This window comes from Bemisia tabaci, chromosome 8 (genome assembly GCF_918797505.1).
Source record: "Bemisia tabaci chromosome 8, PGI_BMITA_v3".
Lineage (NCBI taxonomy): Eukaryota > Metazoa > Arthropoda > Insecta > Hemiptera > Aleyrodidae > Bemisia > Bemisia tabaci.
Window position 1 is genome coordinate 27,005,189 of NC_092800.1, and position 13,615 is coordinate 27,018,803.

The 13,615-nt window shown below is 37.2% G+C and overlaps 1 protein-coding gene across 2 annotated transcripts; it reads right to left on the reverse strand.

Annotated features, from left to right (window-relative positions):
- Positions 1-26: 26 nt before the first annotated feature.
- On the reverse strand, positions 27-11,256 carry LOC109033925 (syntenin-1). 2 transcript variants are annotated; one of them, XM_019046777.2, is made up of 7 exons: positions 11,100-11,256; positions 10,333-10,398; positions 9,502-9,804; positions 7,512-7,610; positions 5,910-6,145; positions 4,698-4,839; positions 27-3,431 (listed from the first exon to the last, which is right to left on the reverse strand). In XM_019046777.2, exons 2-7 carry the CDS (start codon positions 10,381-10,383, stop codon positions 3,255-3,257), a joined length of 1,008 nt encoding a protein of 335 aa, XP_018902322.2. In that variant the 5' UTR covers positions 10,384-10,398; positions 11,100-11,256; the 3' UTR covers positions 27-3,254. The 2 variants fall into 2 exon arrangements, with proteins under 2 accessions (XP_018902322.2, XP_018902323.2); XM_019046778.2 differs by lacking the exon at positions 11,100-11,256 and adding an exon at positions 10,644-10,887.
- Between the last annotated feature and the right edge of the window lie 2,359 nt (positions 11,257-13,615).

The following is a 13,615-nucleotide window of genomic DNA, read 5'->3' on the forward strand; positions in this document are numbered from 1 at the left end:
CATAGAGAAATAAAAGAAAAGATGGATTTTCTTTGCTTAGAGCAAATGGTGTAATCATAATAAAATAAATATAAATTCTAAGAATAGATAAACTACATACAAACATTTAGAAACTGAATACAAAATCACATGTTTAAGCATACATAAGTAGCAAGATATAGAAATACAACTTTAAATAAAATTTAGATGAAAATTTAGGAGGGATACAATTTAGAAATCTTTGGTCAATAGTACATATGTGAAGATTTCAAAAGGAAAAATGGAAACTTTAGAGGAAAATTAAAGGACCAATTCAGTTACTAGATCAGTGGCTAGGAATCACAGCGAACAAAATGAAATGCCGGAAAAAATTGCAAACAATTTATTCTTAAATCATTAATACTCAAAAGTCTAATTATAAATAAATTAAATGTATGAGGAAGTAAATTAATGGCAGCAACTTCTCTGCAAATTGGTAATTAGTGCTCCAAATTATTGTTCTTCAGATGTTCAACTTGAAACGAATTCGGTACCATGTTTTGGAAGTATGTGAATGGAATGCTTAAATATCTTAAGAAAGTGATGAACCACAGAACAAGTTTAAATGCCTTTAAGACTAACCTAACTAAACATGAAAAATTAAAATCAAAAGAAACATTAATGGTAAACATAAAAGAACTAATGAGAATGAAAAGCTGACTGGAGGATATTATGCACTTAAATGTACCAAGAAGGCAACAAATTAGAACGTATGTCTTGTATTTGTATTCTCTGAAATCAGCACTAAATTGACAAAAAGACTACATTATTTCATATTATATTCTGTATGGCCTTCTGAAGAAGATGAACTTTTAAGATCGAACTTTCTACATGCCAATCTGGAAAAAAGCAGGGCTGAACAGTGAATTTTTGGCATTTGCACGCCCACTACCCAATGGAAGTTTTGCAACACCTAGTAGGCAATTGAGGAGAGCTTGTGATTCCCCCAGACCGGAAAGATAAGACCACATAGACAGCAACAGCTCTACACTTCCATTTAAAAACTCAGATTTGAAGGTGTACATATTCTTTTTTCAGTCCTCCTTTCCTGGACACTGCTACACAGAAAGTTAGATTTAAAAGCCTATCAGACTCAGGCTTTCTTCCATGTAAGGAACATCACATCAAATAATACTAATACTAAAGGCCTAGATACTCGCAGCGATTAATCGCCATGTGTATCTTCGCCTTGAGCCAGCCTATAATTTCTTGGTATTCCTAATGAAGTCCTTTCCTCCAGCTTCAGTAACGAGAGTAAAGTAATAAATAAAAAGTATTATCTAGCTAGAAATGAAGAGATTTAACTCGAACAATTGAATTAAATATTAATTTACAGCAAAATAATATAATGTTTCACTTAGCAGAGGGAGGCAGATTATATCATCTTAAGAGATTGAGTCCATTTCATTAACCTAATTCAAAATAGGAGACACTAAGGAGAGGATTGTGCTAATTACTACAGGAAAAAAAACACAATCATACGTAATACGTATGCTTCAAGCTTAGGTCAAAAACATTCAACAGTTCAACACGTTCACTGCCGATAAGGTTACAGGCAGCCTCCAAAGGAAATTTTCATTGAAAGTTCAATTTTGCTACATATTAAAACCTCTTAATTCTATTTTGGCCTCTAGGAATGTGCAGGGGTCACTCATGACTGAAGGTGCGCAGAAAATGAATGAAGGTGTTATTACTTTCTAGAGGAATCCTTAAAGTCTCATAATATTTTACAAAAGATGCTTGCCACGCAATATTTAATCCAATAGTACCCTACAGCAGTGAACAAGTTTAACTTGTTGACAAAAAAATGGCAGCAAAAATATGAAAAGTCTTCTAAAGTACTCAAAGTAATTAAGTAATCTTAGGTGTAAATCAAGGGCATTAAAATGAGTGATTTTTCAAAAATGTTTTCACATTTAGGTGCTCTAAGTTTGACTAAGTGGAATACAATGCCCATTAATTGAGTTAAATCAACTTAACTCTTAGGCCAAGCTCAAGCTGACTTGAACACGCGCTTATCATTTGAGCAATTGAAGTTCTTGAAGACATTTTTTGGAATGCAAATGGAAAAACATTCTAGTACTCAAACGGGATCCTAGATTTGACTCATGATTGGCAATCTCAAGAAACTGAGGAAATACAGCAGAACTATCTAACATAGTTAGATGACAGGCCACGTAATTTTTCCTTAAAATACAGTTATGACCATTAACAGACGTTTCAAGATAAAAAGCTCGAGCTTTTAATACAAATGTTTGGCTTTTTAAAAATACAAGTCTGGAAAACATATTTCATCTGCAGCGAGTCAAATTATCAGTTCTTGCTTTACTCTTTTAGAGGAGCACTAATTAAATAAATTTTTACAGAATATATTCTCTAAAGAGGAAAAATCATGGAAGTTTTAGTGAAATAGCGTTAATTAGTTATCCATTTCAAAAATAAAAAGCGACAGAAAATTTGCCGGACGCCAATAGGGTTACATGTTTCCCAAGCTAAACGTGTTGTAATTTTCCAATGACTACAGGAGCCATCGGAAAATACCTGGAAAAGTAAGGTATCTCCAAAGCAAAGAAGATAAATTGAATGAATACATACACTTATCAAAGCACACTGAGCATAGGTGCCGAATGGATAAGGCTTTCCCTAGAAGTTCCATGCTCGATACCATGCTCCAGAATTCACGATCGAGTTTCTGGTGATTGTAACAAAATATTCGCCAGTATCTCATTATACCAAAGAGCCTTATGAGTAATTCCAAGATGTTTCTGAGGTTACCAACATAGGTAATCGATAAAGTATGACGAGAAAGAAGGTATTTGAGTTTACAATAGGAAACGTTTTTGCATGGGCTGATTTGATTTTAAAAATTTTGAAAATGAGTGAAACAGGAGTACCCAGAAAAGATAGTAGGGTGTCGATTGTGCTAGATAAACTTAAAATCATGAGATATTAAAAAAAAGTCCCAGCAAAACAAACTTTCTTCGCCATAGTGTGATATTCATAGAAGATTTTAACGATGAAGTCAATGTGCCGATAAAGTTCATCAATATTACTGACTCGAGGAAACTTTACTTTCGATTTTACTTTTGAATAATAATAACAAACTTTTGTTTGTCCTCATTAAAAACATCGTTCAAGCTCAGTCTAAAAAATGCTTGCATTATTAAAAAAAAATCTGTAGTTTGTTACTGCATTAAAATGAGATTAAAATTGTCAGTTCTTCTGCTGCAGCAAACTTAAAAACTAGCGACAGAATGATCCATCTTGGTCTTCAAAAGTGAAGGGGCCATCTTTTTGACGATGTGGTTGTAAACATAAGATGGAATGATTGTGACGGTCACGACATTTGATGCTTTTTCAATTATTGATGATATTTCTTTGTCTTTCATTCCAACAACATTCTGACCATCGACCTGAAAAATAAAATAGAAAGAAAATAAATAAATGAGACGGAAAGATAGATGATAGTAAAATACGTCACGGAGCGAAAATTTACACCTTTTAATTTTTGTCGAAAAAAATTTCTGTGGTGATGACAATGCTCGACTGAGTTTTATAGCTTATTATACTCAGGTAGAGAGCTTTCAATTCTTAGCATAAATAAAGAGTATGAAGTGTCGTTTTGAGGCCAGCACAACTTACAATATGTTAGAAGGTTATTTTCAAAATGGCCACCAAATCTGGTATGAAGCTGCAGTCCAAAGTTATCAGGAATTGTTTCTTTCCCGCTGGGATATCTCTCAATATTTTTCCCATCAATAGAATAAATAATTTTTGCGAAGTGGTTATAAATGAAAATTAAAGGCCTTATTCTCTACTGACCATATGCATACATCAACGATGAAACAGGAAACATGTGTATCTCAGTTGCAGTGTTGCAAATCTACATTCCTATTATATTCTTCAGAAGGAGGCCATACCAACCTCATACCCAGGATTTTTACAGAATATTCTTCACATGGAGAAAAAAAATCACCGGGGTTAACAAGGAATGATTTTGAGTAGTTTTCCATTTAAAAAATAAAGAATGACAGAAAGTCTACAATGCTGTAAGAAGAGATACGCATTTCTACAGTTTTACAATCTTTTTGCCAATCATACATGGCCTTTTGTCCTATTCACAAGGGCAAAAAACTGTGCATCAGAAATTCTTTGCTAAAAAACTGTGATCTCAGAATTGCTTTTAAACTTTCGGGAGGTGTGCCATTTTATACCTTGGGGCTTCGAGTTAATGATACTGAATTTCCAAAATATTTATGCAGTATGGTAGAAATAATAAAAAGCATCCTCAAACCCTCACCTCCCTAGCAAGTTTAAAAAAAATTGACGAATTCGTACTTAGATGACTGTAAAGCAAGGGAGAAGTTTATCAGCTTTTGTTGTGTGCTGCCCCTTTAAACTTTGGGAATTATCAAAAGAATAGTAAAATTGTACATAGTTTTAATGAGATTATGTTATTTGGTCTAGGAATTCACCTGGCCTCGATTTAGATGCGACAGAAATAATGCAAAAAGGAAAAGACATGCCACTAAAATGGGGCTTTGTAATTAATATAAAATGAGGAAATACTTCATTCTTCATATTAATTGATTTATTAAATGTATGGCTTTTTTTATAGATCACCCTAAGAAAAGGCTTTTCAACCAGTTGACTTGTGAGATCATGAGAATAAGCTATACCTCTAGCAAATGATGTTCAGTCAAAAGTCCATTGCGGGCTGCAGACGAGTCGATGACTAGTCCAATGATTTCACCATTCTTAAACTGGAATCCAAGGTGGCCTGTGCTGTCTTTGTGCAGAGTTACAGTTCGTTCAAATGGCCTAAAATCAAAGAAAAATAATCATTGAAAGAGGAAGAGTCAACATGAGATTTTGTGTGAGAGTCTTGTGATAGAGGCCCTGAAGCACTTAGTGTATATCAATAGCCAAAGAGCAAAACCACGAATGTCCATTGCAGTGTTTCTAAATTTCTGATCCTGTTTCATTTTTCCTAATAGGAAAAAGCCAACTTTATAGCTTGAAATTCGTAAAGAATATTCTGCTTACAGAGAAGAAAAATCAAGGAAAATTTCAAGAAAATGCGTTGAAAAGTTTCCCAAAGAAAAAATAAAAATATGACAGGAATTCTGCAACGTCGCAAACGGAGATCGGTGAGTTCGCACTTCTGCCATTTCAGGGGTACAGAAAATTCCCAACCACGCGACCGGCCGTTCGCGTGAAATGGGGGAACCCATGTGAGGACGAAAAAATTGGGGGAACCTTGGGAGTTTCGTTTTCTTTGTCTTTTTTTTTAGGGTATAGATGGAACTTGACTGTTGAGTGCGCTACTTTGAGGGAACTTAATTGTCAAGCGCGGCGCTGTTTTTGGGGGAGCCAAACTGTTGACAGCGCTATTTTGAGGGAGCCCAACCGTTGACCGAGTTACTTCATAAGTCGGGCGAAATTCTGCAAAAACTTAAAATGGGGGAACCTAAATTTATTTTGGGGGAACCCTTGGAAGTTTCTGCACCCCTGTGCCATTCATTCGTAGTATTAATTTAGTATTAGAAACTATTTGTCGAACACTTTGTGAAAACAAAAGTAGCTTTACAGAGCCAGTTTGTCAAGTAAGTTGCTGGCTTTTATTTCACTTATTCCTGATAGGAAAGCACCATGAATTGCTTAAAAGTATCTTCCTACTACAAATTTTGCATCTCCTGATACCAATTTTGCAGATCGTACAGTTTTGGCGGCTTGTTGTCCTAATAATAACAAGGGATTTTTTTTGTCCAGTTTCGACCTTAATTCTCCTAATTTTGTCATGGATTAGGAATATAGATTTCCCTAAAAGGTGCATGGCAACAGATTAAGACTTGACCAGATTCTACGTTCACATTTATAAAGATCATTACCTGTCTCTTAACACCACTCGGATACCATTGACAGGGGCTTTTTTAAACAGACCATGGACTTGTTCCATGGTGTACCCAGCAACAAGCTCTCCATTTATCTGCAAAATCTGATCTCCGAATTTGATCCCGACTCTAGCAGCAGGGGAGCCAGCATCCACCAGGCAAACAAAGACTCCCTTATTGACTGCACATACCCGAATACCTACTTTCCCCTTTTCGTCTTTGCACAAGACCACCTAAAGAAAAATCAAGCAAATAGTTATTACAAATTAAATCAGACAGAAATAAATACGGAAAACTAACTTCAATAATTTTTGTACACATACATACTTTCACAAGAGCCGCTTACACCGGGCCCTCCAGGCTCTGCAACACCTAAACCCATCAGTCCCCTATCATTTCACAGCCTTTCAGGCAATAGGCATTCCCTCATTTCCAGAAAGACTCCCTGTTGCCACTTTTTGAATGGACATCCCTTTCAGAAATAATATTGTGAAATAAAATTGTTTTATTTTTTACTTCCTTGCCTACCTTTTTCTCTCAACCCTTTTTGTTTTTATTGATGGTTTGAGCTCTGAGAGCCTTGATCTCAACCTCTACAGAAAGAGAAAGAGTGCACTCAAGAGAGAGAAGAATTGACTGAGGCTGCTGCCGTGCCCAGAAGGGTTGATGTCCATAAGGTCAAAAGTAAACGACTGCCAACTTATCTGATGTTATTCAAAACCCTTTCTCACTATGTTCTTTGCCCCAGGAGTTTTCACAAATAAAAAGACACCATTCCACTATGATTATAAGTGACATCCTGGCAGAATTTACATTTTTTATGGTTAGTGCCTGGTATAGAAATTGAATTTTAAACAAGAGCTCAATTTTATTCCATTTCACTCATTTCACTTGAGAAATGGACTACATTTTGCAATTTGGAGCTATAAATTCCGGCTCATCTGAAAAAACACTCATGTGCATAGGGAAAATGATGGTACATACACCGTCTTTAAACCGGACCAGAAGTTATAGCTCCTAATTGCAAAATGTAGTCCAAATAATGAGTAATAGAAATTGGCATCTTCGGTATTGACATATTGATGGGACTGGTTGAAAATACATACTTGTAGTTATGGCATTGTCAGTCTCCGCTCACGTTTTATTTTTTTAAAATTTGCCACCTGCCGTCAGTTCTTCATGGAATTCATTGAGAGGTCTCTTCATTAAAAATATCCACAGAATATTTAGAAAATATTTTATGCTATAGTTCCTTTTGAAAAAATTAAATTTAATCGGAGATTTTTGGATGTTGCAATGGAGATAAGCATTTATTTACTTTAGTTCTCAATATCTTATAGTACAATATGTATCCCTCTTCTCGTGAATTGAATAGTTTTCTTTCATCAAAATCCATACCTTTGACAATGTTAATTTTTATACAATATCATTGCCTCAAACATTATCATCACCTCAAACACTATCATTGCCTTAAACCTTATCACTGCCTTGACCCACAAATTACTCAAGAGTGGCTATTTTAAATTTATGTAAGAGGGTCACAGACTGCTATTCTAATATAGATAAGCAACTAAGACTAATAAAATTTTGAATGTTTACCTCCCGAATCCCATGAGTAACTTTAGCGCGCTGTAGACCAGCAGAATCACCTGAGATTGGAGCCACCATATTGTTGGGGGACTTAGTCGCAACAGCACTCTGGAACAATTGATTAATATGTATTTCATTCAGATGTCACAAAAAATGTTAACAATAACTGAATGAGAAAAAGATACACCATTTTTGCAGTAGTCAAATTACACTTTACTTCTGACTACAATCTTAGAGTCTGTTCTCATAATGACATCACACAAAAAAAGTATGCAAAATTGCTCCATCAATCCTGACTTTAAGAATAAGTTACAGGTTACAAGAATATTAACCTGAAAGGCATTTGAAGAATCCATGCACTGCAAAATTGGACAGAGAGTAGGAAGATTTAGTTTTTAATTTAATTTTAGAAGGAGAAAAATATTCTGGGAAAGGATGAGTGGCGAGTTCGACACTCATTGTCAGATAAAAATAATCTCTGAGATAAGATAGCCTTAAAATTTTCTTGAGAACAATACATGATTGATACAGTAGTCTCTACCAATGAGTCAAAACCATTCTCGAGACACGTAATTTAAATAATGGATCAGCACTTGCTGAAGGTAAAGTCATTTAGTGTGGAAGAAACTTGATGTTTGTAAGGCTGATTGTTTATCATTCCTTCCTCTGCAGTTTCATACTTGTCCATTTTAGGTAAGAAAGATAGGCAAAATGTCCTTATCTTTAATTATTACAGGGAGTAAAATCTCATCTCAAAGTTATATACAGTCATAAAATGGACAGTTTTAACTGAAAGCAGCCTGACTACATCAGACATTGCCTCATATGTTCCCAGTGATTTTTATTTTTAAAACAGAAAACTACGTAACCCTGCAACTTAAATTTTTTTTGTAAATACTCTTTGTAATCTGGAGTAAATTCACAGCAATTCAAAAGATGTTAAATGGTTTAGTTCTGGGTTAAAAAAATAAGACGCGAGAGAATTTTAGGCAACTTGACATGCAGTATGGCTGCTTCCAGCTAAATCTATCCAACTAGTCCACACAAATAGTTTAGTAGCAAAGTACATTCTTAGTTGGGCAATCGTCGTGGCGTTACATGGCACAGACGCCCTATTGCATAAAATGCTTCAATTGTCCTTAAAAATTCGTCATTTCTCAGGATGGTACCTGAAGCTTCGGTGCTCGCAGCAAACTGCCTTGACCACTGCAACACCAAGACCAAAAAGCTAAATGATATGACAGTAGGTTTAAGTAGTGCCAATCAGCAGTAGCTGGAGCAATAATGGACATTTTTTTTCACCGCATAGAACCCCTGAAGGGAGTATCCAGCGCTTAAAATCCCATCCCTCTTCAGTCCCTACTCAACAACTAGCTCCAGGTAACCATTGTTGGAGAACTTGGATCGTCCAGCCAGGAATCAAACCCCAAGACTCCTAATCATAGAGTCAACGCTACAACCACTATGCCAAGTGATGCAAGATGCAAAGGGAGGTTTTCATAGAACGTATATTATCCAGGGTGTCTACTGAGGTCCACAAAGATAAAATAAGTACTTTTTAGGTACTTGAGGAAAAATTTCAGTACCTCGCCTTGGGAAAAATTAAGTACTTTTTAAGTACTTTTTTGCGACGTATCGCAATTCTTCGATTTTGGCACTGCCGCACGCTTTACTTCGGATATTCCCGTGGCCTTTTCGGCTGTTTCCGTCAAATCGAGGGAAATGCCTTGTTCCGCTCCTCTACAACAACCGAGCTCTTACGGGCTGACATTGTACTAATGCGCCAGACGGCCAATGCACGGAGGGTTGCATAATTATCAGGCGATCGAACTGAACGCACAGCGCAAAATGCGAAAAATTATGGACCTTTCGCAAGATTTACGTACTTTTAAGGTACTTACGGACTGACCTTAGAAAATGCATACTTTTTACGGACTTTCCGGACTGGTAGACACCCTGTTATCGTTCACTACTTTTCAGTGAATGGTGCTATACTTACAGGTGGAGCTGTCATGACAGCATTGAACGATTCTTTGGGCATATTTTGAGAGAGGGCTTCAGGGGAAACATCCAGACCCATGTAATCGTCAAGAGTTGGGTAAAGATGAGTTGATCCAGATACGTACGGCGGGGGTAAAGTAGGAGCAACAGGGTATGGTAAACCATTTTCTCCAGCAGACTGAGTTTCAAGCGTGGGATACATTGGAGCAGTGGACAATGGAGCCGATGGCGCGGAGGCATGATGCACTTGGCCATAATGTGCATTGTTCGACTGTCCATAGCCTGCAGCAGCGTATTGTGCCTGAAAATGAGAAAGTTAAACAAGACGAAAATTGATAAATTGCTCTTGGTATATGTACAGACACTGTTATAAGTAAGAATTTTTTTTTTCATTAGTTTGTAGCGAGATCCCTTGAACATTGGAAATAGCTCATTTTGCCGTCCGACGCAAAAGGAACGAGTTATTTTTTATTTTTGGACAAAAAATTAGATTTGGCAACGTTTTTTTAAGACGGCGGCCTTAGCGGCAAAAATTGAAGGTAGCTAAGTTCAGATTCCGATTCAGCGCTAAAAAACACATAGTAAACAAATGCCAGAAAGTTTTTCGCAAAATTTGCTGGGTAAAATCGTAGATTGACTGAGTGAATTTAACCAATTTACGTAAAAACCAATTTTTGGCATTGCGTGAACAATAACTCCATGTTGACATGAATAAATTACAATGTTGGGTACCTAAGTACAAATCTAGTGAGCCTAACCAAAAATTTAGTCGTATTCTTGAGATTTAAGAACTTCAAAAAAAGATACATCATAAAATCACGATTCTTACCGAGGCTAGCTGATCCACTTTTAGATCTTCCAAAGACGGGTACAAAGACATTGTGAGAAACGATTCCTGAAAATCAATAAATCAAGGAATTATTTTCAGTAATGAGCAGTAAGAGATGTACTTTTTTAAGAATGGTAAGTAAGTACATTTCAAAATGATGGTATCGGTAATTGAGATTCATATAATGTAGGCGCTATCAGCATGATCAAATTCCAGAGAGAACTGACATTTAACATAATAAGAACAAGATTTTAGGATATTGGTGTCCAATTCAGTCAATTGATTTGAGAGATGAAGTCTCAAATACCTACCTGCAATGGATTGACAACAGATAATAATCCTAGCTGAAACAATAACACAGAGCAAGGCGGAACAGCAAAATATGGAGAAACTAAAAATTAAAATACACCAGGGGTATTTCTAGAATTATGATGCAAAGGCAGACATTCTGAAGGAGTGAGTCATTGCTCTCACTGAAATGTCACATGGAGGAAATGGGAATTCCAAAGATATTTAGGTGTCATTCCATGTCTGACAGAAAAAAATTCTCCATCAAATCCAAGATCAACTAACTACAGATTCATATTTACTGATAAAATGCATTGTGCTGAATAGGTTTAGCGGCTTTCGATGTGAGATAAAAGAGCTAGATCAGCTAGATGAACAGAAAAATTATGAAGGGTTTTTACTGCTTGCTCTGGGTAGATAATAGATGGACTTGTTAGAATAACCAACACAGGAATAATTTCAGAGATGTGAAGACTTACGGAAGACGGACAAAATTATTTGGTGAATGATAATCAGGTATAAAAACTTGAACTGAACACGTTACCAATTACTTGCGATTCTCCGAAGCAAAAATAGATATTGCACTCAGCACAAAAAATGAATCAAGTTTGATTACGATGGGTAAACAAAGGTGAGTCATCAGCTGTTATCTTAGTTACTTGACGCTCTCTGGTGACACAAAGAACAACTAGGAATCAGAGGCTGCTAACGCCTGCAGTGATACAACTAATCATGCTCTAAAGATGTTTGTTTTGCATATATTCAGAATTGAAGGCGGTCGAGCCACTGTGGTCAGCACCAAAGCGTACACCGCGCTTTTAAAAGTCACGAGCGAGTTTTATTATTGGTCAGTCCAGGAAAAGTTCAGAACAACCTCCTGCTCTTTCGTTTCACATAATTTTTGTATGAGAAGCGCCAAGAAAAATTGACACGTATGAAAGCGTGTTATCAAAACTTGGACACCTGCCTTGGTTGGTCTGATCTAATGCCTTTTGGTCGCAGGAAATTATGAACTTATCTATGGTAACGAAATCCGTAAAATAAAACGCTGAGGAATGGGAGGGGGGGGGGAGAGAAAGAGAAGAGAAATTATGAAGGTTCAAGTTACATTATTTTGAAATGAGGGTAGGGGGCGTAGAGTGGCGGAAAAACCGATGAATAGCGTCGAGGGAAATGTTATTTTCGAAATAAAAATTGGATGAATAAAAAAAAAAAAAAAAAAAAAAAAAAAAAACGGATAATTTTTTAAAAGGAATATATGAAATTGAAATTTTGAGAAATGTTGAAGAAGATGAGAAAAAATCCAACATTTTTCGAACGCCATGTGGGGCGAACTGTGCCCCCCCCCCCTCCCATCCTCGAGTTGTAAATGTGGTTATTTGATCCCCCAGAAAATCCGGACTTTAAATATATAATTCTACATTTCCCTAGTGCGAAATTTCGAAATGAGAGGAAAAGAAGAGAACAATTTAATCAAATCGGAACATCCACGAAGTTTGGAAAATGAAAATTTGCGTGGGGGTAGCCTGAAAATGCGTCTAAAAAGTGTGGGGCCGAGTAGTTTTTTAGAAACAAGTCGGAAAAATGTCTTCAATTCCATTTAATTTGAAATTGAGACTGGCTTGACATTGCTCTCGAGACGTTCCAATTTTCAAAAAAATTTTGGGGAAGGCACCTCAGACCACCTCTGCAATTGGGGGAGTCCCCCAGACCCCCCTTAACCCGAGTTCTTTATCCTCCTATGCCCCCCCCCCACCCCAGAAAATTCCTAGTTCCGCCCATAGCTGCGTGCTGGAGGTTTCTACTTTTCAATCTTCAAGCTCCCAGTTGCTCTTGCTCCAGCCAGTGGCGAGGCGTGAAAGATCGATTATCGATATTTCCCAATTTGAAGCTATGGTAAAGAATCCACTATCGAATATTATCGATTATTGTCTATCGATCTTTTTCCATAGGTTTAAATGACAGATCAATCGATACATCGCAAAGCACGCCGCGCCACTGGCGGCTCCACCCTCGTAGATTTCTTGAGAAGAGAGCGAAACCGGGGGAGGGGGGGGTGCCAAAATGATGTCATTACTCATGGAGATCGGTGGGCGCAAAAAAATTTCAGTATCGTTCGCATCGCTCATCACGTATGAAGAAGGAGCAAAATTAAAAATTGCAGACGTTCCCGACCCACTGCGCAATCGGAAAACACGAGCAGTTCCTTCAAGGTCAGTCCATGGACACGTCATCAAGAGGGAACCCGTCTACGAGCGCGGGCTGTGACGAGCTTTCAGAGGGATCTTCGCGTTCGCGCTTCGATTCGCGGGGAAAACACCAGAGAGCGCTGGTGTTCATATCCAAGGCGGCGCTATGATTTTTCGACGCAAAGCAACACGGGTGATTCTGCGCCTTATTGTCAGTCTACGATCGGACAGCTCGCGAAATTGCGCGAACAAGTGAATTTGGTGACTCATAGTCGCGACGTCAGCGGATTTCGTCAGTGTTTACATTCCTTGATCTCCGATTTTAATAGACGACAACATGTTCGGTGGACTAGGAGGAGGTGAGTTTCGTAATTGAATCATAGTGAGTTCGAAAACACACCAACTCGGGGTTTTTTTTCGATTTTCACTTTTTTACGGTTTAGTAACACTTACGGATAGAAGCATCTGCACGCAAAAGGACATTTCGAAATTGCAATCGGAAGTGCTCGAAACAGCGACGGGAAAAGGGAAAAATCGAAGTATTTCATTGGAAATACCAATTTTTGGCCATTTCTAGGGAAACGGGTGACCATCCGATTTTGCAGTTTTCTTTTTTCGGTTCAGTATATCTTGTGCCAACAAGTTATATAAATATTTAAGCGTTATATTCAGGTCGAAAAATATAAATTTTTTAGGGCAGATCATGAAAAATCAGCATCTGAAAGTCGGTGAGAACGAAAACACACCAACTCGGAAATTTTTAAACGTTTAATTCTCTGCGATCAAACATGGTGTATTGATTTCAA